We start from the raw sequence: 25,194 nt of genomic DNA on the forward strand, positions 1-25,194 counted from the left end.
TCAACCCTATTGATGTGGTGCTGCAAATAGTGGAGACCACCAACAACGATGTGTAGAGTCGGCTTTTTATCTGCATTGAGTCTCCCAGATGTCTTTACCAACAGTTTGAGAGTAGGCAACAGTTCCTCAAAGATTTTAAACTCCAATTCAGAGGGCACAAGAGATGCAACATCTGCTGGGTCAATGCCTGGCCTTGCTTTAATTGCCAAAAGAGGTTCTTTCATGTTAAAGACACTCTGCACACACATTTATGTAGAATTCCAGCGAGTGTTGTTGGCAGTGATGAACTTTTGTGTAGACCAACTCTGTAACATTTTCCTTTGAATCGGTTTCCATGGCAAGACGAATGTCCCTGTTCATAGATGCTATTTCGGCCTTGATTCTTTCATTTGCCAAATGACTCTTGTGAGTCTTTTCTGCAAGCCTTTGAGCACGAGTGATTACATGGTCTTCTATTGTGGTGGCATCGACAGTGTCCTTGATGACCAAATTCAAGGTATGGTCCACACAAAGCAAAGACTCGTCAATAAAGGTGCACTTTGGATTTGCATCTTTGACAAAGGCAGCATTGTCATGAGTTACGACAACTGAAAGAGTTCCTGATGCAGGTAGATTGGCAAAAACCTTAAAAAAGTAACAAAAAATTACAGCAAACTGAAATGTCTAGTATTGTCACAGTATGGTAGTATTGTCACAGTATTGTAAATGTCTAATACAAACGCTAAAATAACTAACTTTCCATTGCACAGATTGTAAACGTGCATAATGGCGAGATCAGGCATATCACTTTAACTGTAGAACAAAATTAACTTAACTCATGTAAAAAAGTACATTTTGTAATTTAACTTACTTGTCGATCTTTTTGGCAATGTTGTCTGCTGTGTGCCTCTCACTGAATGGACTGACAGAAACGAAAAACTTATTCAGGGCCCACTCCTTGTCAATGTAATGAACAAACAATGATTGGTAGGGTCAAAGTTCCTTGAAGTCCAAATGTCCGTGCTAAGAGGCATTCCTGGACTTTCCAGTAGATCAGCTTCCAAAACTTTATCCACAGCCGTCTTGACATTGTCATACAACAAAGGCTGGTTGTATCAAGAATAAGTTGTGGCAGGCTTTGGATTTAAGTAGTGCTAAACTCCTTGAAAGGTCTTGCCTCAACAAAGCTGAATGGAAGATTCATCTTTGCCAGAAGTTTCATAATTTCCAAGTCACCTCGAAATTGCGTTGGATCTCTGGATTTGTACTTCAGACACTGACTCAGTCTTGCATGGCTTGACTTGTGCTCAATAAGAAAATCTGGCATGGAAAGTCATCTTTTCTTAATGGAGCGGTTGAGAACTTGAGGAGATTTTTCGCCTGGAAAAAAGCTTAAAATAGTTTAGTATTGCTAAGTCTCGTTATGCTGAGGTAAAAAAAAATTTGTGCAGGACTGATTGCAAATTTATCAATTTGGGGTATAAATTGAGTATTAGGGTAACCTGGAGCAAAGCGAGACACCGGGGCAAAGTGAGACAGTTAGGTTTTCTAGCTTTGTACAGAATTTTTTTAAAATGATTCAGTAATTTTGTTTAATTATATTAAAAATTTCAATTTTTTTTTATGTTTTAAAGTAGTTTCCATCAGTTTTTTCATACAATATGACATAGAAAAGTCGGTTTAAAGCTTACGAGTTGCGTCAGTTTGATTGAAAAATCAAAATTATTTTTCTTACATGGAAAAAATCCACGTACGCTGCCATTTTTTACCACATAACAAACATAATATTAAGTTTGTAATCATTTATTTGTTATCTTTCAGCTGCCACTCTTATTTTTATGTCAGATTATTTTGTTTCAAAGATATTTAAGAAATTTATAACTTCACATTTGCGGGGAAAGTGCGACAACGCTAGTTACTGAAAAAGATCGTTAAAGTAAACGTTTAGGATAGCAAGTTTATAAACTTTATAAATTGTCAAAGTAAACGTTTACGATATTATCATTTTATGAAAGAATCATATGTAAAAGTAAAACATAATTTTATTAGAAACTTTAAAAGAATATAATTTAACTTTGTTGTCATTCAGTGACCAAAGTTTTTAAATGAGAAACTACAAGAGAAAAACTAATCAAGCTAACTGGAAGAAGATGACATGAAAAATGCTATAACAGCAGTAAAGGTGAACAAGATGTCTTTAAGAAAAGCTTGTAAAAACTTTAGTGTGCCAAAAGATTCACTACATCGGCGTTAAAAAGGCTTCACTTGAAAGTAGTTTACATACTAATTTACTAAGAAGATTTAGAAAAGTGCTTTCTGATAACCAAGAACAAGATCTAAGTAAGTATATTAAAGATATGGACAATTCATTTTATGGTCTCTCAATGATGGATATTAGATTGATAGTATTTGAGTTCTGCAAAAAAAATTTAATTCCAAATCCTTTTAACAAAGATAGTAAATTAGCAGGAGAAGACTTTGTGCGAGGCTTTTTAAAACGCCATCCTGATTTATCACTAAGAAAACCTGAAGCAATTTCTATAAACAGAGTATTTGGTTTGAACGAAGATAATATTAAAATCTATTTTAGTAATTCAGAGAATTTGTTAGATAAATATCACTTTGAGCCATATCACATTTTTAATTGTGATGAGTCTGAGTTATCATGCGTCCATAAGCCATTAAAAGTTAACTTATCCACAGGAAAACGGTGTGTTTCATCATTGACAAGTGGGGAATAGGAGTCACAAAAACAATTTTATGTGCATATAATTCTGTTGGTCATTATGTACCACCCATGATAATATTTAAACGCAAAAAAAAAAAGAAATTATTACTCACAGATAATGCTCCACTTGAAACTATTTAAGGATGCTCAGAAAATGAATGGGTTAATACGGATTTGTTTTTTGAATATATACAATATTTTGCTTAACATGTACGATGCACCTTGATCAACAAAGTTTTAGTTATATTTGACGGTCATCGTTCTCATACCAAAAGTTTAAAACTTATAGACTATGCTCGTGACAATGGATTGTTTTTGCTATCGCTACCACCACACACAACTCATAAACTTCAGCCATTGGACCGTGGATTTTTTAAGCCTTTGAAAATCTTTTTTAATCAAGCATCTATGAGATGGATGTGAAACCATTCAAGAAGACGAATACAAATAGAAAATCTCGGAGAAGTTTTTAATGAAGCATATTTAAGAGCTGCTAATATGGAAAATGCTACTTCTAGTTTTAGAGCAACTGGAATTGTCCGATTTAACCCGCATTTTTTAGAAAATGAACATCCAAGGACATCTTTAAGTGTTAATAACAATAAAATCAGGTTATCCATACCTCATGAAATTCACTTTGAATGTGATAAAAAAGAAAGTAAAATTTTACATCAGCCAGAGTTGACTACATTAGAATTAATGAGTCATGATAAATTAAAGCCAATTGAAAGCTTTTTAGAGACCACTGCTACTTCATCAAGTTCTTTTGAAGACATATTTCAAATTCCAAAACTTTATTCTACAAAAAGAAAATTAGCTGAAAAATCTCAAATTATAACAAGTTCTCCATATAGGAAAAAATCTTACTTGAAAAGAACAGTTAGAAAAAAACAATAGGAAAAAAAAAAAAAGAACAATAAGAAAAAACATTTACTGGAAAAGAACAATGATAATAAATTAAACAAAAAAAATATATAAAAAAGAATAAAAAGAAAAGAAAATTAAAGAAATGCTTGATTGAAAAAAACGTACACAATGAAGAGGAATGGCTTTGTCCAGTTTGTCTAGAGAAATGGTGCCATGGTACCCAAATTGACTGGATAACTTGTTGTGTATGTTCTGTTTGGGTACACGAAGACTGCACATTAAACGATGTTTGCTTTTTATCTGAATAGATTTTATTCAAATTTTTTTACGAACATCAAACTTTGCATATGCATTTTTTTTTATTGATAATTTTTAATTTCTATCATGTCTTTTGATTTAAAAGTAAAAATTACATAATAAAATGATAATTTTGTGTTTTTATTTGCATTCTTATATTTAATCAGATCGAATATATTAAAAGTCTACTTTAATTTTATTGAAAACTATACTTTTTACTTAGTTTTTTCTTCAAATGAAATCTGCCTATTCTTCTCAAGTTATGAACATTCTCCCTGAAAGCGTCTCGCTTTGCCCCAGGTTACCCTAACTTATTAAAATAAGTCATAAAAAGATGTTTTTTCTTTAGGGATTAAAAAGGCAATACACAAAAACCTTTATTTCAATAAAGAATTTAAAAAAATCATTACAATATCTTTTTAAAATAAAGTTGCTACAAGCAACTTCATTTTACACTTTTAACTCACCTCTTTGTGGCTCATTAGTTTCATCTTCATTATAGATATTTTCAAGCTCGTCTAAGGCCAAATCAGAATCTCTCTTGTGGACGGCTTTATGTTTCTCGAGCTCTTTAAACTCACGAGGATGGGCATGAAGAAGGTGCTTATGCATGCCAGATGTGTTACCATCATTGATCTTGTAATTATTACCACAAAGTTTGCACCGACCATTGGCCTGGCTTATACCACGGTCATCATGGGTTTTGTCTGTTATTTGCTCGTCATAAAATTTCCAGATATGACCTTTGCTTCATGGCATCTTGCAGAGTGATTGACAGTTTGACTTTGACTATACTCAGACAGCGCCGGATGTAAAAGTGTCACTAAAAATTTAAAGAATAAATTAAAATCCAGGAGCTATATGTTGACGTGCCCACTCTCCAGAGAGTACTGGTATAGCCTTGCCATTTCCCGAAAAATGAAACTATGTTACGCGGGTCTTAAAAAGTTAGGACAATTCAACTAACGACAGTTCAATTTTACTATACTAATTTAGTAATTCACTAATTTAACAAAATTATTATTATTTTTTTTGTTAAAATATGCATAATCTTCAAATTTGGTATGTCTTATATTATTTGATGTCTCTGTTTTTCATGTATTATCAAAAAATATCAAAAATTTTTACCTACTTTAGTGCACAAATAGTCCAAGAAAGACACTCTAATGCTTTTAGCATTAAATTTCACTAATATCTAAAAAGAGTTATAATATGTAAGTTATAATATAATATGTAACTTTTCGGTTATTGAAAAACTTTTGTAATTGCTATTTTTTTTTGTTATGAATGATTTGCATTTTTTTAAAAGAAAATTTATTCTGCCAGGCATACATGGCCAAGTCTGTTACTGCCAAGTTGTCTTGGCAGCTAAATGTAACCAAATCTGCTCAACTGCCCATTAATAATCAAGGATTTAACTTGTTAATCCTTAATCTACACGTTCGGAATGTCTAGTTTGTCTCGAATCGTTGTGACGTGTCTAGTTTTGTCACGTATCTTAATAGAATGTCTCGTACCGTTACGCCACGTCTCGAATCGTTATGGCATGGTATATATAGGTAAAAGGCGGTTCTGACGCATTGACCCTTCCCATACTTAAGGATGCATAAAAAAATGGTGAACACTTCATATCATGTTCTTGGACAAAACCAATACTTAAGAGTCGTCTTTAAAAATCAAGAAGAAGTATAAAAATAATCATGTTATTTCTATACCAGTTCTTCAAGATGCCTGTTCTTCGCTTGGTTTATTGCCTTGTTTTGTAGTGTCCGATAGCCAAGGTGTGAATTCCGTCTTGTAAGATGAATCTTTTGTCGTCGTTAGCGCTGAGTGCGACTTTGTTGGTTTCTTCGGTGTAGACATCGTGATGACGTGATCGGAAGACGTTCATGGTGGTGAGTTTTTCTTGTTTAGTCATTAAGCAGTCGTAGTAGTCTTGATGAGTGATGTGATTTTTAACAATGCACTTCTTAACATCTTTGCATTTTTTATGTTCTTGATCATCTATTTCTTCAGGGATGTAGTAAGAGTAGAGTTTGGGTCGAAGACCAACGAACTGCGTGATTTGCTTTCCACCGGTTTCATCTTTGAACTTGCCAATGATCTTTTTATTTTCGCCTACTTTGAATCCAGCGTTTTGAATGGCGGGATGATCTTTAGGAAAGTCGCTCGTGTCAAATTTTTCAAGTACGTCATCAGCAACGTCTTGATAAAAATCATCTGTTTTGATTTCGTAAATGAGCGAGTCAGTGTCGGTCATGAGTAGTTTTGCGCGATCGTCGTATTTAGGTTTAATGTAGTCGTAATGATGCTCAAACATGAGTGTTTTGCTGATGTCAAGGATGCTCATTCCCAAGTAAACGGGTTTGTCGTAAGTGACTTGTGTTTTCTTCATATGAATTGCGATGAGTTTTTCATCAAAAATGGTGTACCGATCATATCGAGGGCTTTTGGATAATTTTAAGGCTTCTTTTTTAGTGGTGACCAGTTTAATATCGACATGCTTTAGAATATTTTCCATGGTTTTTCCAAACACGGAGTTGTTCATGAGTTTAAAGAATTCTTTTTCAAAGTAGTTTTTAGCGACTTTTCTTTTATTGGTGTTGAGATCAATATACTTTTTCATGAAGGGTTCTTCTTCAAAGGTGATTCCTCGATGAATTTTGGTGATGACTAAACCCAATCGTTCATAGAGTTTTAGGTTTTCGTGATGAACGACGTGTTTTTCTTTGTTGTTTAAATTGGGAACGAGCTTATTCACTTTTCCAATGGTTAGTCTTTCAGGAGCCAAAGGATAGTCGTTGTGTAAATCGTGAAGCTCTTCAGGATAATCTAAATCAACTTCGAGAATGCAAGGCATGGATTTCCAATTTAAAAGTTCCTCTTCAGTCATCCATCTGAATTCTCTAACAGGAAGAGGTTGGCACATAGCCCATCCATAAAGGTTATTAGCGTCTAAGTACTGAATGAATTTCGATGGTTGTGAAGGATCATAGTTTTAGCGTTAGTATTAGCGTTTCCAATTTGGTTTGAGATCATGCATATTCCGCCGCGTATTCCTTTTTGGATCATGTTGAGCATATCAATATCGGTTATTAAGTCCAATTTAATCTTAGTTTCCTTTAACATGGCGTCCCAAGCCAAACCAGGAGAGATGTAATACCAAAGAGGGTCTAGACCGTAATTTTCTATGCAAGTGTCTCTGAAATTTTCAAAGACATCAGCTAAAATGAGCACGTCTGAGATGTTGTACAGCTCGTGATAATCTTTAAACGTTTCACATCCAAATACCTTCCAAACGTTTTGAGCATGTGCATAGTCTTCATCGCTGATGTGTTTATCGTCTAGTTTAGAGTAAAAGGCTTCTTTGGGTGGCAATTGTGTTTCAGAGAATTTTTTAATGGAGTCCACCCATTCGTAAGGGTAAACACCTTTTCTTAATAGCAAATCTCGTTTTGCTCCGCTGTGGAATGAATTTAAGTTTTTGCACATGATGTCTCCTTTTTTAGATCTTCTATGAGCGCAATCTTCACAATTGTCTTTACATTTGCATTTTTTACCTTTCTTAACCATACAGTAGGGTACAGCGAGAATTTTTTTTTCTTCTAAAAGCTTAAGAATAGGTGTATTCTTATGTAAAATCAAATTTTAAATAGGGTTTCCTTAAAAAAATCTTTGATCGGAAAAAGTTTTGATACCCAAATTTTCACTTTTAGAAATTGCAAAATTTAGTAAAATCTTATTTGTCACATTTGTCCTTTATTATGCTTTACATGTCCTTCTTTTTCATTGCGATGAAATATTAAATGCAAATAATGTTTCTAGACCAATTGCAAGCTTTTTTGATACTTGTTTCAAAGTCATTATCTTGCATGAATCCTACCAGCAATGCAGATTCTGGACATTTCAGGGGAGAGGGTCTTCAATTTTCAATGAGGTTTCAATGATTAACAAATTTGCTTATAACAGTTGTTTTTTTTGTTTCATTAGAAACAAAGGTGGTGCCAGTGATGCGGTTTCCCCAAAAAACAGGAGGTCTATCCCATCTTAATCAAATAATAATTTGATAACACTACTATAACACTATTAAAAAAACAATAAATAAAACAACATATCTTTCAAATCTATTGACATTGAAAATTTATTAAAATTTCTTTCTTTGTTTTAAAAACAGGTAGCAACTCTCTATGTTGAGCTCTAGCTCTAATATATCCATCTCTTGCATCTGGTCCAACTACTGACATGGATGCTACTGTCACTTGTTTTACAGCACGCTCGGTACTTTGAGTATGAATTTTAGCAGAAGGAGTTATTAGAGGTGTCAATCTTAGCAATACCAACTTATCTTTAGTGAGCGAACAAGTAAAAACCGGTTCTTGTACTACAACCATTTTCCCATTTGACTAGCTCTTGAAGAGTAGTTGCTTCAAAGTTCAGTTTAGGTATTTTTCTTGGTCTGATTCGCATGTCTCCAAGGATATTATTACCCCTTTGTTCCAAAATTCGGTCAACTGCAAAGTTGCGGTCTTCTGCATTATTACTAGATAATAAAGAGATTAATAAACTTTCATGGTTCGCATACCAAGCGCCTAACTGGATGTAGGGAGTCACAATTTCTCTTACTATAACAGGTTGATTTCTAAGAATTCTCAATTGAGTCAGAATGTGATTGGAAGCATCTTCAAGTCTGTCTTTAACTTTAATGTCAAAAAAAAGTTTAAAGTAAAATTGTAAACAAAATAATACAAGTAACTCAAGATTTTTCAAATTCTGATCAGTTAAGTCATGTTTCCTTGTCCACATAAAGACTATTCTCATGCCAGTAGTGAGCCATCTGGCATGACTTAAGGGGCCACATTGAATTTCTCTTAGATTAGGTGGCAATACACCGATCTTAACTGCTTTACATAACTTGTAGGTTTGTTTTTGATCTGTTGACATATTTTTTAGTATTGTTTCTGGAATGTCAACAAAGCTCTCTCCCTCTGGAAGAGCTTTAAATTGAGGATTGTACTCCATTTTATTAACATCAGCAAGACATTTTCCCACAGGACCTACAAAGCCAGTACTACATGATGTTAGTCCATCAATTCCTTCTATTAGGTGACGCAAAAATAACTCATTTGAATGAAGCATGCATATGGCCCAGTGGCATTTGTGACCTAACATCTTTTCAAGATGTGTTATAGCACCACCTTTCCAGCCAGTGTTAATTGAAGTACTATCAGCTCCAAGTACTAAACATGATTCAGTAAGATTATATTGTTGCAGCAAATTATAAACACCTTCAGCAATCTTTTTAGCTGGCTTATCTGAATGAGTATGTGCATTTGGAGTAAAATGACCAAGATATCGACCACCAGGTTCTATAGTCACAGTAATGTGTTGCTCTTTGATAATAATAGGATGTAGTTGTCCATTTGAATCATTTATCATCGCTCTTGTTGAATCTTTTCTTCCATCAAAGTAAATGCCAATATTATCTGCTTTTGGAAGATTAAAATTGTCATTATTCTTTGCTACTACCATGATTTTTTTTCTTGCTCTCGTCAACTTAGAAGGATCACAAGCAAGGTAAGAGTATTCAGGGGTGAGAAATCCTGCTTCAACTAAATCTTGCAGATAACTTGTAGCAATTGCTGCAGTTGCGGCAGGTGAAATCCCAAACCTATAAAATAAAACTAGTTTATATTTATTTTTATTAATTCATTATCCGAACTTTTGCTGCTCAACAAAATAATAATCTATATGATTACCTTATACTAGCCATTGCTGTGTTTTTTATTGACATAGTGTTTTTTCTTGACTTCTTTTCTAAAAATCGTGTTACAAGGAAAGCATAGACACCTAATTTATCCTTTAGAAGCCTTTCAAAGGATATGTGTGTGTGTGTGTGTGTGTGTGTGTGTGTGTGTGTGTGTGTGTGTGTGTGTGTGTGTGTATGTGTGTGTGTGTGTTTATATAATTTGCTATATAAACAAAGAAAATATTTACTATTATGAAATTATATTTACCTCAAAGGATGCTTGATCATCTTGTAGTTTTTTCATTCTTTTCTCATAAGCTTTTTCGTCACTGATTTTTCTCTTATATTTTTTTCTAAGTTTCGTTGTCTCAATTTTATCAGCATGTCCCATTTGCATGTCAGACTTTTCACCTGTCTTATTTCTTTGACTGTATAACCACCTGAGCTCCATAGTTGGAATTTTTTTAGAAAAAATACAGGTGCAATTTATATGTGCTTTACTTTTACAATTTTGGGGGGAAGAACACCCAGACATATCATGTTCACACAGAAGAATCTTATGAGGACATGTTATGAGGTCCATTAGCTTATCTAACTTCAATATAAGTTCTTCTTTTACTTTTGCCTTAGTTCTTCCCCATGCAACGTTTTCTACTTTCTCCCAAAGGGTTTTAATTCTATAATAAAGTGATTTCTCACCAATAATAACTGGCTGTTGAAACTTAACATTTGCTTTTCTCCATTGAGCAAGAAGAAATGGAATCAGATCGCTAGCAAGATCTTTGTTAGAATATTTATTATGGTGTAGATTGCATGTCATGCTTTTTTGTTCTTTTAGTAAAATCCCTTTTTGAATAACTGCTCTGTTTGTAGGCAGCTCACTAGGAATAAAATCTTTTCCAGGTCCAATAAAATCTGAAATTGCAGTGGTGGATGATCTAGTCTTAACTTTTGACATTTATGAATATCTCAATTAAATAACTAATAATGAATAAAATAGTAACAAACTTCGATCTTGTATAAAGCTTTTATACAGCGGAGAGCCAAGTAAATATATCTTTTAAAATTAATTCGGCGCTGCGCTTATTAGGAGAGTTTATTACATAAAAACGGATTTTGTTTACTTTATAATAATTTAAGTTTTTTTCATTTTAATAATCTGTAAATATGAAAATTTGGGTATCAAGACGTTTTCTTATCAAAAAGTGGTCCATAACAAACCTACCTTGAAATTTAATTTTACATAGGAATACACCTTTTCTTAAGCTTGAAATTTATTTTTTTCAAAAACATATAAATCTCACTGTACCCTACCATACAGTCCTTTTTGCATGTTTTTGGATCTAATTTTGAGCACTCCTCACACAAATCTTTAACAAGGTTGTTAGTTAAATCTTTTAAAGGGCTTGACATGAACCTGTAGCTGTCAACGAACCGTAAATCTCTATACACTATTTTTGGTTTACCTTTATTATTAATAGAATCTCTCACTTTGATGCTTTTTGAGAAGCTGATGTATTTTTCTTCGTTATTAGGTATACAAGTGATCTTTCCTTTTTTTCCACCTAATCTCTTGATGAACAAATGGCTGTCATAGCCAGACAAGTTATGAAAGACAACGGGAATAAATTTTGGAATTTTATAATCCAAGTTGCATTTCTTATGAGCAGCACCACGGTACTTTCCAGTCAAATGGCAGTGATCCCATACTTTATCACCGTTAAGATCTTTATTGCAAATATGGCATTCGGTTGCAGATTCATAATCTTTATCATTCTCATTAGTCTCTATTCTCTTAATTTTCCATTGTTCTTGCCGTGAATAACTATCGTCACAAATCTTTATAAAGTTAGCTTCAAGCATGGTAACAAATTTTTGAGCCACGTCGTCATCATCACTTTCTGCTGTATACGTTTCAAGCTTTCCCTTGTAAATGGTTTCGTCGTAGCATTTGATATAATAGACGATGGAGCTTGGAACATGTTTTTGACATTTTTTGGTGTACGACTCTTTAGAATTCGGTGTGCAAGTGTTAAGAGGTTTGATGAAACTTTCAAAGTCTGCGTATACGACGTACGGAACCCTCATAGACTTGTTATAGTTTTTAAACTCAAGGGTCGACCCTTCTTTTGGAAGATCGATTCTCATAGGCGCGTTATGATAGCAGTATTCTCGATGAATTTGGAGCTTTTCTTCTTGGTCATAGCCGTGCATGCACCTTCTGCAAAAATATCTTTTATGTTGATGTTTTGATGCTAAAGAACGAGCAAACCGACTGAAATTTTTAATGAAGCAATAATGGCTGTTTTCTTCGTTTGAAATATACAACAAATCAACACAGTGCTTTCGATCATGAAATTTGGATATTTGCATAGGTTGAGGTTTATTCATTTCGTAGTGAAAGACGTTCACGCTGATGTCAGGATTATTTTTCTCAAACTTTTCGACTTGAGTCACCTTTAAAGGAAACTCCATTCCTTCCCAATTCAACTCTTCTGATTTTAAAATAAGATCATTGTCAATTCTTTCATTGTCTCTATTTTTAAGATTCAGCGCCCTGGTGACAGACCATTTAAAGCATTGGTTGTCCTTGTTTACCATGTTGATGATCGCCTTTTTGTCTTTTAGCTCTTTAGACAGCTCCATGTAGGAAGAACCCTTGAAAGGTTCGTAATCGATAAATCTGATATCCATTCTTAAAATCTTCGACAAGACGCAATTGGATCCCATCTTGTTGTAATTAGCGCTTCGCTCCAAGATTTTTTCTTCCATTTGACTCACAACCGTTCTTACATCTGTACCCTCCAATATAATTTTCAAGTTGGATGAAAAGTGAGCCATCTGAGTAGTCTCTTCACCTGTTAAGATGCTTACGCGAGTCATTTCACAGATTAAAACAATTCTTACCTTTGTGTTTCTTTCTCCTGCTATGGTTTGAATGGCAGACTCTCTCACCAAGTTTAAAAAAGGAACAATGTCTTGATATCGAGAAGAAGGTGTGTAAGAAAATAGTCTAGCAGCACGCTCTGCAGAATGTTCAGTCATATTAAACTTTACTGTAAATGGTTTTGGCGCGGGATGTTTATACACTGTTTTTAATACAAGTGACTTGATAGACTTTATCTTTTTATCGATTTGTTTCACTGATTCGCTTACATTCTTCTTGACTATTTCAGGAACGTAGGGTTCTATCCATTCTTTAATATCATTAAACTTATTTGCAACATATGACGTCACACTTTTTGCAACTGCCGTCAGACTTGAAAATAAAGGTCTTGGTGCTGAAACCGGTCTAGGTGTAATAACGTTTGTTGAATCGATAACCGGTGTGTTAAGAATAGAGGGTTCATCTCTTGTCACCCGATTTTGCAAGAGAGCAGAAGGTTCGAATGAAATCAAGTCGCTAGACCTTGGTCTTAGAGCAGGCACAGGTCTTTCAGAACCAACAACAAACCTTACTTTTGTCGGTTTTACAGAAACTTTTACAGCTGGTTGAACAAACCTAACCACGGTAGGTCTTTCATTAACAGGCAACGGTCTTGCCTCAGTCGTTCGTCTACGAGGAGCAGGACCATACCCAATGATGGGTCTTGTTGTTTTAACAGCCTCAACAAGCTCTTCCCTAGTCATTCTGGTATATCCTTTTATCGCTCTTTCTTTAGCAATCCCTTCTTAATGATGCCATTGATACTTTTCGATCTTTAACAGTTTTACTTTCCATTTTTATTACGGAAAGATTTTTCTTTATGTCACTTTCAATTTTTCGCTCTTTGGCGGTAGTTTTTGCTTTTTGCTTTTTAGCATCAGTTTTATCACCCATTTTATTAAGGGAAAGAAAATATTTTTCGATGCATTCAAGTTTTCGCTCTTTAGCAATTAATTCTGGTTTTGAAGAATAGATACTCATTTTTATTATACTAAAATTTTCTTTAAGTCAATTCAATTTTTTTTAAATCTTGGCACACTTTCAGCATATTTTCTTCTTCGAAAAGTTTTTACCGTTTTTTAATTCCCCGCGAAAAGAATTAAAAAATTATTTAGAAAGACGTGAATACATATTTTTAATCTCTCTAATATGTTCAGTGATTTTACGACAATTATTACGTCCGCTAGCATTTAGTTTCCAATTTGTTCCTATCAGGAATTTATTACGCAGATCAATGTCTTCTTTTATATTTCTGATCACTTCTTCAAAAGGTGCTACTTCAACCATTTCTTTGAAAATGATTCGATGTTCCTTTGGAAGTTTTCTAATGTTTTTTAGAAACTTAAGCAAACTTTTTGATTTAGCCGTATCAGAAGTTGACTCAAAGCTATCATCAAGGGCATTTAAAAGATCATCCTTTTGCATGCTTTCCATCTTTTTATTTATGCCAAGAATTTTATTTAAGTCAATTTTTTAACATGTTAAAAGTTAAAAAATCAATTTTGCTGCTTTTTACGTTTTTCAAGCTTTTCAGAATTTAAAAATTCAATCTTGATTCCATCATCCACCTTTCCATCTCGACGCTCTAAATATCTCCATCCACGTCCAGTCCCTGCCATCGCTTTGTAAAGAGACTTGTATTCAGTCACCTCACCCGTTTCAATGTTGGTTATTCTCACAGTGATGGGTTTTTTCTTAACTAAACTAAGCCATTCCCATTTTGGATCAACAGGTTTTTTTTCTTTTGGAGGAGGCTTTACTTTTTTTTCTTTTGCTCTTTCCAAAATCTCATCTTTACTGATCAAATTATTTTCAACCGCAAGCATCATCAACGTTATTAAATCATCTGCTGTTTTACTAACGCTGTTTTCATTCAACAAATTTTTCAAATACGATGTTGTATATCTCATTTTATTATACCAAGATTTTTTTTAAGTCAATTCAAAAAATCATGATTCTTTAGAATGTTCACCAATGACTGGTCTTGTGTTTTTTATTGCTTTCACAAGCTCATCCCTTTTCATTTCCGAGTAACCCTTTATCGCATGGCTTTTACCTAATTCACGCAATTCTTTTACCGTTTTGCTATCCATTTTTTATTCAGATTAAAAACTAATAAACAGCAGTCATGTTGGTTCCGTCTGAAACAAATTTAAGCAGATTGTCAGAGATCACCACTGCAAAAATAACGGTATTTGCAATAGTTGAAGTTCGAAATTTAAGGTTTACCACTAATTCAGCTGTTTCCGACGCCACTCTTTCTTTTTGCTTGCTGATATCCACAAAGAACAACGGATATAATTTTATATCTTCAAGCAAGCTTAACCCAGATTGACAAACAAGTTCATTTGTCCCGTAATATTTTTCATCAAAAGAGAACGCATCTGAATAAGCCATAACCACTCTCTTTTCTCCAAAATTCAAGTCGTAATTGTAATTTGGATACTTTATTCCATTAACAGTCACGTAAAAATTGCTAACATCACTATGGTCGAATAGTGACTGGAATTTCTGTTTGTCTGAAGTCCGAACAAGATAAATCTTGGAATGCTTTTGTCAGTGACTCTTCCAAGCGACCAGGTAAATTCTGTTTTACCGGCTGGAATAAGCTGTCTTTCCCATTTGTTTGATTTATAAGCCACTTGAATGGGAATTTTTTGAGCTATTAAATTCATGAAATCAGTCTTTTTCGAAATATCCAATTCAACGCGAGGCATATAAAGTCTGAATTTTTTAAGGTTGATCATTCCTGCACTAACGCTCTCAGCTCTATAAATCGCATCATCACATTCTTTCTTTGTAAAGGTGATGGTATGCCTAAACCCATAAACAACTTTGTCATAGGTTTCGCAAAATCCAAAAATGTGTTTCAACGGAATTTTAAACGAAAAAGCTCCAACGGATGTAGTGTCTGCAAACAAGTGGTCTCGTCTAACATTGAATCCTGAATTTCCAACAAGATTTGACGTATCCATATACCACATTTGCTTTAATCCATCAGCAAACTGAAATCCATAAGGATATTTCATCAATCCAAGTATGGTGGTGGCTGGACCTGGATACATCACTCTTTCCACTTGCTCTCCCGACAAGTCATAAGTCACATCATTACACAAATACATCAAAGCGTTGTTCACCAGTGCAATGTTGTCTTTAGCATCGTAAAAGGTTCCATCGCTCTTTTTCAACACTCCTTCAATAAGAATGTAAGCCTCTGATGGTACTGTTTGAATCGATTGACAGTCAATCTCAAAAGTAATCGTGCCTGAAGAATTTAAATCGAGATTGGTTGGAAGATACTCAAAAAAATCAACTTTTTCAATACCAATATCATACTCTGGGTTCTCAGTAACTCTTAATCGCTCAGTACTTATCATTTTTTATATAATAAAAAAATTATTTAATTCATTTAAATGTCTCTTATCGCAAGCCATCGCAAGTTTATAACAAGCCATCGCAACAGAATGCTATCTTCATGCTATTTTCACACCCTGTCCTATTTTCACCAGGTCTTGAATTCGAATCGCGTTCTTTTTAGACATTTTATTACTTTGAATAGATGAACCAGTCTTTAATTTCTCAATGGTCTTTTTACCTTTGTCAATAGCCACGTCTTTAGCAGCAGAGATGGCTGAAAGAGCTAACTCTGTCCCAGCAGATTTTGCAGCTGTAATCGCTTCTTGTCCAATTTTACTTGTAGCAGCATTTTTAAGCAAATTCACTGTTGCTTTTGACACACTTGACGCAGCTGCTCTTTTTATGAAATTTTTAATCATGTCCACAATACCACCTCCACCAACAACGTTCTTTTTCACATATCTTCTTTTGTTCACAATGAGCATTTTTTAAATAAAAACAATTTTTTAAATAATTTTATCAATAGTCCTCATTAACGATTTATATTCCTCTTTATTAATCTCTCCTTGTCTCAACAGCTCATCGCAAATAGCAACAGCCACATTTCTTGACTCTTTATTCCCAGCATGCCATGCAGCAATACTCAATTCAAGCTTTTCCACCAACGCATTAGGATCGCCTGGAAGAATAATGACACCACGACCTTTTTTACCTTTTTCAATACGCATCATTTTTTCCCAAATAGGAGCAATAAGTTGCTGATACTTTGGTCTTCTTGATGATTTCGGTTTATGCGGTTGCGAATCAGATCTTATAGCATCACTATCTATTAAAATTTTTTCATAATTTTGCAAATCTTCATCGGTATAGCTCTTTGGTATTGTTAATTCAGTCATCAGTTCCCAAAGGCCTTTTGTTCCTTCATACCTTTCATTACCAACAATGATATCATTTCCATCTATTTCAATCTCCATTTTTCCAATGTACATTTTATCTCCAACTTTGTTCACTTCGAAAGGCCTTTTCTTTTTTTGATCGACTGACAGGCTTTTGATCATCTTTTCATTGCTCTCGATGATCGGCTTGAACAGCTTGCTCACATCAGCTTGAAAATTAACATCTGAAATGTTGTCATTCACGCTGTTCTGATAAATCCTCTTTCGTCTGTCATTAATTTCTTTCACAATTTCATCCCTTTTATTCAGGTCTTGTATTTTAAAGAAAAACATCTTTTTAAAATACGTGGAAAAAAAACATAAATTGGTTTTACGATTATGTTGATCCTTTTTTAAACAAATTGTTAAACGTTTGAATCGCGTCTTCTCGTCCTTTTTGGATCAAGTTTTCTTTAGTAACTTCATCTATTCCGTTTTTGGCTTTGACTCGTATTTCCTCCATCAAGGATTTAAATTTTTGAAGCTCACCAAGAATCAATTGAAACTCTGAATCTCTTATTTTCCCGTCCATCAACGCTTTGGAAATGTGCTCGCTGATCGTGTTCAATTTCGACTCGGCCACCACTTTGATCTTTTCATGTTTTTCCGCTTTCAATGCCATCTTTTTATTCACTTGCCCTCCGACAATGGATAAAAAACCCATGCCAATAGCCACACCTTCACATGCAATCGCTGCAGGACTGGCAATAATGGTTGATAAAAGACCAATTCCAGTCACACCCAATGCTATGCACAATCCCTGCATTATATTATCCACATTAGAAATGATCCTAAACACACGATGATACTTTTTGCTCAGATGAACTCGCTTTGCTTTTTCACTCTCTATCTCTTTCTGAATTTCGCTTATTTTATGAAGACGGTAAACATGCCCTCCTTCTTCTATAGGAGCTGATGGAAGAACTGGATAAAGTTTTTCATTCAATATTTCCATTTTTATTAAGCGAAAAAAACTATTTTAAATCAATGTAACTAATCTTACAAAGTTTTTCTCCTTTTTTAACAATCACGTCCTGTTTGCTGTTACTATTCACGTCCATAATAACATCATCTACAGACTCTGAAATAATAACTTCGTTTTTTCTATAATTCAATTGATCAGTAATTTTATTCATTAATGTTATCACTGCAATACCTTTCTCCAAATTCAGCCCAATGGATAAAGCTATCATTGTATGTGAGAGAGCAGCAAATTTAATGTCTTTCTGGGCAAAAATCTCATATTGTTCGTTAACGTTGAAATAAGGTGGATGATCTAACGTTTTCGTGGACACAATAACGTTGTTTGGTCTTCTTTCCTCCAACTCTCTAACCCTCTCTTCCAAAATTTTTAATTGCAAATCCAAACTGTGGACTTCTGCTGAGGCAACATTTCTAAAAAACTTGTGAGGAGCATGCATTTTACATATTAAAAATAAATTTTTAGATCATTTTTGCAAACTTAACAATTCATTATCTACCCATGAATTAAACGAGTCTGGATATCCCAACCATTTGACTAACGACTTGCTCTTGGTTTTGCGAATGATTTTTTCAATTCTGAATATGTCTTGATGCGTCTTTTGCATCTCCTGCTCGTAAAAGGTGCCTTGAATTTCTTCACCGTTAGCGTCAGAGATTTTATACGTGGGCGGATTCGTATACTGAACTTTTGACACTGTAAAAACCTCCTCAGTCCATCTCGGCGTATAGCCCTTTTCAAAATGAGACTTCTTTTTTACGATCCTCACTTGATCGCCTATGGAAAATTTTGGTTTTGCTGGTAATGTTTGATCCTTTCCATACATATTCCACCATACCCTACCTTTATTCTTTTCATCGCTGGCCTCCAATGGAGTCATTTTGATGGAAGAGTGCTTTGTGTTGTTGTAATTTTTCACCATCTCATCCAATACGTCAATGTATTTATTGGTGCTGTTAGCTGAAAAATATTTAAACATTTTCTCTTTCATTGTTCTATTCCATCGCTCGACAACAGAACTTTTTTCCTCGTTTTCAGTAGAATACAATTGAACACCCAACGCTCTCACATGTCTGTTGTAAAACTCTTTTCCTTTGTCTACCCACAATTTAATGCATTTTCTTTCTGTGAAAATCTTTTTCAACGCTTCAGCCACTTCAAGACCTGTTTTGCTTTTTAACGGAACAATCCATCCATACTTTGAAAACACGTCGATCACCATGAGCAAATATTTTACACCGTTGTTGAATTTTGAAAACGATTGCATGTCAACCAAATCAGCAGCCCATATTTCATCAATGTTGTTCACAAACACTTTTCTTCTTCTGAAATGATGTATTACTGGTTTATGAAGCTCGTTTGCAAGTTGATCCGTCCATTTCAAATCACTCACACCAAATCCTTTTGTTGCTGAAGATGATCCATGAGAAGAAACAAACTTGCATTTGGTTGTCTTGCAAGAACCACAAGTTCCTTTCAACATGTCTGTTGTTTTTTGTGATTTCGTTTTTCAAGTGAATGGTTTCAGTCTCTCTTTTGCATTTAACGCAGTACATTTTAACATATATAAAAAAGTTTATATAAAAATGGAAGTGATGAAATTGTCGTGTAAAATTGGAAAAACCAAAAGAAACAAAAGCAAGCTTTTACCAAGAAGCATTCGAGGAATCATCGTTGGAAAATCTGGATATGGAAAAACAACGTTGCTGCTCAATTTACTTCTTAGACCGGGATGGCTCGATTATAACCGCTTGCATGTCTTTGGCAAATCCCTTTTCCAACCCGAATACAAGATACTCAAAAGGTCCTTCGAAAATAAACTTCCTAAAAAGGATATTGTTGATTTGTTAACGGATGATGTACAAGACGAAATGGAAAAATTGAATTTAATCCATGAAGATGTTACGATCTTTCAAAAAAATATTCCGACAATGATGATATGGAGTGTCAATTCTTTGAAACTGCTGACGATGTACCTGAACCTGAATCCTTAGATTCGACCAAAAACAATTTGATGATCTTTGACGATTTGCAATTGACCAATCAAAACAAGTGCGAAAAATACTATATCCGAGGAAGACACTCTAACGTCGACTGCTTTTACCTCGCTCAAAACTATTTCGAGATTCCAAGACATACCATCAGAGAAAATGCTAACTTTATTTGTCTCTTTAAACAAGACCAAAAAAGCGTTAATCACATTTATCAAGATCACGTTTCCTGCGATATGAAAATAGAAGAATTTAAAGCCTTTTGCAATCATTGCTGGAATGAACCTCACGGATTTGCAGTCATCGATCTCTCTTCTAAAAAGAACAAGGGAAAGTACCGAAGCGGGTTTGATGATTTTTTATTTTTCTAAAACAATTTAAAAAATAATTCTTATTTAAAAAATGTCAGGTATAATCATCGATTTAGATGGAAAATCAAGTGTTATCACCACTGATTTTTTGGATAAAATCGTTTTTGACGAAGGAAAAAGTTATGAAATGGCTTTTCTCGGCTTGGAAACGTACAACAGCATTCCAAATGTAAACAGTAAAAACAATTCTTTTAAATACAGCATGAACAATGGAGCTCATTGGGAAAACATCATCATTCCTGATGGAAGCTATGAAATTAAAGACATCAACGACTATCTGCAAAAGTCAATTTTAAACACGATAAAAACAGCTCAACGTGGAAGTTATATCATTGCAAATAAAATTAACTACTCTCCAAACAGCCTTCAAATGGGAATCAACATTAATACTTTAAAATCAACCATTAAACTTGGTATGAATTATCTGATTGACTTTGACGTGGAGAACAGCATCGCTTCAGTTTTAGGGTTTACTAAAAGAAAATTAAACTCCAATTCGGAATACGAGTCTGATCATATTGCTAAAATTTTAAGCTCCAACACCATCAGAATTGTTAACAACGTCATCGGATCATCCTATATTAATGGAACCCAACTCAATTGCATCTACTCCTTTTACCCAAATGTTAACCCTGGTTACAAAATCATCGAAAGACCTACGCATTTAATTTATCTTCCTGTTAAACTTTTCGAAATAACAACAATGGTTACTCGCATCATTGATCAAAATGGAGATTTAATCGATTTTCGCGGTGAGGACATTACGATCCGTTATCACATTCGAGAAGTGAAATAAATAATTTCTTAACTCTTAAAAATGTATCAAAACATTAAACTTAACATCTCACAAGGACAAGCTGACAAAATTAAAAAAGCCATTCAAGACAAAACTGTTGCTAGTATTAGACTTGCTCATCAAGACTTGAACGGTGAACATGTTCTTGCTGTCACTCAAACCCAACTCGACCAAATTAAAAAAGCCTACATCAACGGAAAAGGTATCACACTCAAACTCAGCAAAAAACAACTCATGCACAACGCAAAAGTAGAAGGAGGTTTCATCGGTGCTCTACTCCCCTTACTAGGAACGCTTGCCTCTCGTGCAGCTCCAGTACTTGCAAAAGGTTTATTGGGCGGACTTGCTTCATCTGCCGGTTCAGCTATGGTTGATTCTATCGCTGGACGAGGCGTCAATCACACAAGCTCAACTAATAAACCCAAAACATTTTACTTGAGCAAAGATGGAAAAGGCATAAAAATAACCAAATTTGGCTCTGGCTTATTCTTAAAACCTTGGATTGGAAATACCCAAGGAGATGGGCTCTTCATTAAAACTGGAAAAGGACTCTTTGTTAAAACTGGAAAAGGACATGAAATAACAGGAGGTTTCATCGGTGCTCTACTCCCTTTACTAGGAACGCTTGTTAGCACTCTTGTTTCCGGTTCTGGTTTACTCCTCGGGCCTAATTCACCCTTCAATAGCATACCCGTTCTTGGATCCATTCTCTAATTTAAACTATTTAACAAATTTTAAAAAAATGATTAACGTGGAAGGAATTGTTTTACCCAACGAAGCATTAACCAACTTTCAACTGATAAAGGCTGCTAAACAGTTAAAATTAAAAAACTTTAGAGGTGTTTTTGTGAGGGATGATTTACCAAAAAAGACAATGAAAAAAGAATGTGGAATTGTCAACACAGGAGATTCAAGCACTAGTGGATTTCATTGGGTGTGTTGGTATAAACACGGTGATAAAAAATACAGCTTTGATTCATACGCTCAACCTCCTCTCGTCGAGCTCGTCGATTATTTGAAAAGCCCTGTTTATTACAACAGCGAAAGGGTTCAATTTGGTGACACTTCTTATTGCGGACACTTGTGTCTTTACGTCTTGAAAAAATTGAATGAAGGTCTTGACTTTCAAAGCATCATCAACACCTTGTGGTGATAGAAAGAAAAATTGAATTGGTCTAAAAAAATCATGGCATGAATAAAAAGATGGAAGATTTGCCTCCAGACTTTGAACACTGGAACTCTGATTGAGCAGTCGCTTTTTTAAACAAACAATTTCAAAGTATTCGGTTCAATGGTTCAATCGGCCAACAAATTGGTTATGCTAAACAATTAGGTCGTTGGTGAAAAATGCATCCTAACATAAAAGCTCAAAAAGGATCACAGATGTACTGCAACGAAAAATGTCATTGCTATTTTTTGAAGACATTGCTTGCATGGTAAACAAGAAAAACTCACCACCATGAACGTCTTCCGATCACGTCATCACGATGTCTACACCGAAGAAACCAACAAAGTCGCACTCAGCGCTAACGACGACAAAAGATTCATCTTACAAGACGGAATTCACACCTTGGCTATCGGACACTACAAAACAAGGCAATAAACCAAGCGAAGAACAGGCATCTTGAAGAACTGGTATAGAAATAACATGATTATTTTTATACTTCTTCTTGATTTTTAAAGACGACTCTTAAGTATTGGTTTTGTCCAAGAACATGATATGAAGTGTTCACCATTTTTTATGCATCCTTAAGTATGGGAAGGGTCAATGCATCAGAACCGCCTTTTACCTATATATCATGGTTATGGGATTAATATATATCATTCAGGCAGATAGATATAAATATCTGTCTCAATGATTTATATATTAACTAGATGTCTAACTTCAAAAAAATTCCATAAGGAAAAGTGAAGCAAGTTTTTAATGTTTTTAAACCCGCTTTATTTAAACTGGACAATTAATAAATCTTTGTTTAGCTTTGTTTTTATGATTGCGTCAATTCTGGCTGGCAAAACAAACTGGGTTGGCAAAAAATTTTCTTCACTGCGATAGCGCGAGTTAGATATCTAGTTAATATAATTGATCTGTCTCGTAACGTTTCGTAATTATCCGGGGCACAGTTTTTGAATTCCGAGAAAAAGTTTATGTCCCGATTTATAACTTTATTCCGGGATAATCGCTTCCTCTGTCTCGTTATTTTTTTCCGGGAAATTTTTCGTCTCGTTACGCTTTTCCCGGTTCATTTCGACAAAACGATTCTGAGACGCAGACTCTTACTACTAGCTTATAGAAATATTAAGTAATTTTTATAAATTTTTACTCACTAATACGTTAATAATCTTTTTTATAGTTTGCGCCAACTTACCCCAGGGTGGGGTAAGTTCTTTTTTTTTTAAGGTCCCGGAAGGAGCCATAAGATTTTTTTTTTTTTTTTTAAATGAATGCAACTAGTACAAGTTACCTATATTCATACACTTCATTACTACAATTTAATTTTTTCAAAAAAATGTGCCGTTAGGACTACTAATTGCTGAAAAATTTGATAGAAGTAAAATATGAACTGATTTAGTAACTGAAATAAGAACTAAAATGATTATAATCATAAGAACTGAACTGAAATTAATTTCATCAGAACTGATTCAAAAAAAGTAAAATTAAAATTACAAATTAAATCAATGCTACAAGAACTAAGTAAGAATGGAAATTGAAATTATATTTAGAACTTAAATATCACTGGTTCCAGCCACTTTTGGTGCAAACGTCATTACAACTTGAAAATGACGTCAAAAAAATCACCTGACTAATCAAAAGTCGCAGTAGTATCTAGATACAACTTTTCGTGTTATATTTGTATATACTAGCTGTATAGCCTTCAAGTTGAAAACACAGATGTTTTGTAAAACATCAGAGAGCAGCAGTCGGTTTGTGATGCTGTTTGAAGAATGCAGTTGGTAAATCAAAACTGCACGTTATCCGCTATTTCCAGCGTTGTGTTCATCTTTTGAGAAAACCTTCTCAGGCCGCATGTTTGGCCTAAAAGCTTGTAGTTTTGCATGAAAGTATTGTGGAAAATATTAAGATTTAAGCTATAGGCCGGTAAAAATACACTAAAATTTGAGAAGACTTATAAGCAGATATGGGCGCTCTTTGTTATATATGCTTACTTTGAAGTCTCAACATAACTGTAGAAAGTTCCAGCCAACCCAGATAAGAGTTCGATCCGTCTCTTATCGAGAAAGGTCCCTTGTAGCTACTGCTACAATCAAGACCATCAAGACTTTCACCGGACTTTTAGTTAGCGCTACAGCAACTATCACTGCTATCGCAGAATATTTGAGGCCTCTCTTGTCGATTTCTTCTTCTTTGCTTTGATCTTCTGCTCCACGTTATGATAGCGAACCATATCACAACTCTTGCTAGCATCAAAAATTTCCTGGCTAGCACCAAGCTCAGCTAGGTGTCTGCGAAACTGATTAAGTGCGTTAGTGCAGGTGTGTAAGTCATCATAGCGAAAAACGATCGCCTCACTCACAACACTCACTTTATCGATATCCCATTCTACATCAAATCAAGGTTTATGCCCGTCCTGTCCTTATTGTGGAAATTGTGATCTGCGGGTCTCGAGGCTTTACCTTTGTGGAGGTAAGGCATATAGTCTCATATGTTTTCATCTGGTACAAAGCTACTCAGGCGTTTTTTTAAAAGGGCTACGTGACAGTCAACGTAAAACAAAAAAACGACAGAGCTGTTACAGCTGAAAAGGCATCAGCTACTGTACGAAAAGAAAAGCAGCGTTTACTGCTCGAGACATTTGAAAAACAAAACTTGGAAATCGCCGCCGCTGCACTATGCATCGCTGCTGCACTATGCATAGCGGAAATAGGATTTTGTACTTAATTTTTAGTGATTGTTTATATTTAAACGTTTTAAGTTTTTTTTTTTTTTTTTTTGCATCCAGTTTTTAATTCTCTCTATAAAAAAATATATATATATTTTTATTTTTTTTGAACATTTGATATTTTAAGGGTTTTTTCAAGGTTTTAAAAAAACTCGCTTTTTTGTTTAAATCCTCTCAAAGTTCATGATAAACATTACTACTAGAATAAGCGGATTCTGGCGCATTGATACTTTTCTATACTTAAGGAATTCAAGATGGCGTCGTTTTTTTTAATATGTGTAATCATGTTCTGAGTTATATTTAATGAATTTGAAGATGAG

At 34.4% G+C, this 25,194-nt stretch overlaps 1 protein-coding gene and 1 pseudogene across 1 annotated transcript; both read right to left on the reverse strand.

The window, feature by feature from the left end:
* Nucleotides 1-7,500: 7,500 nt before the first annotated feature.
* On the reverse strand, nt 7,501-9,738 carry LOC149876466 (uncharacterized; annotated as a pseudogene).
* A 4,565-nt stretch (nt 9,739-14,303) lies between these two features.
* Nucleotides 14,304-18,534, reverse strand: LOC149876467 (uncharacterized). The gene is made up of 2 exons (XM_090075287.1): nt 16,666-18,534; nt 14,304-15,028 (listed from the first exon to the last, which is right to left on the reverse strand). Exon 1 carries the CDS (start codon nt 17,788-17,790, stop codon nt 17,173-17,175), a length of 618 nt encoding a protein of 205 aa, XP_089931413.1. The 5' UTR covers nt 17,791-18,534; the 3' UTR covers nt 14,304-15,028; nt 16,666-17,172.
* Between the last annotated feature and the right edge of the window lie 6,660 nt (nt 18,535-25,194).

This window comes from Hydra viridissima, unplaced genomic scaffold, assembly GCF_058129835.1.
Source record: "Hydra viridissima isolate aposymbiotic clone 2 unplaced genomic scaffold, HvirCarnegie_v1 scaffold_20, whole genome shotgun sequence".
Taxonomy (NCBI): domain Eukaryota; kingdom Metazoa; phylum Cnidaria; class Hydrozoa; order Anthoathecata; family Hydridae; genus Hydra; species Hydra viridissima.

Coding starts and splice junctions, on each gene's coding strand:
- LOC149876467 (XM_090075287.1), bottom strand. CDS start 17,790: ATGGAAATATTGAATGAAAAACTTTATCCAGTTCTTCCATCAGCTCCT.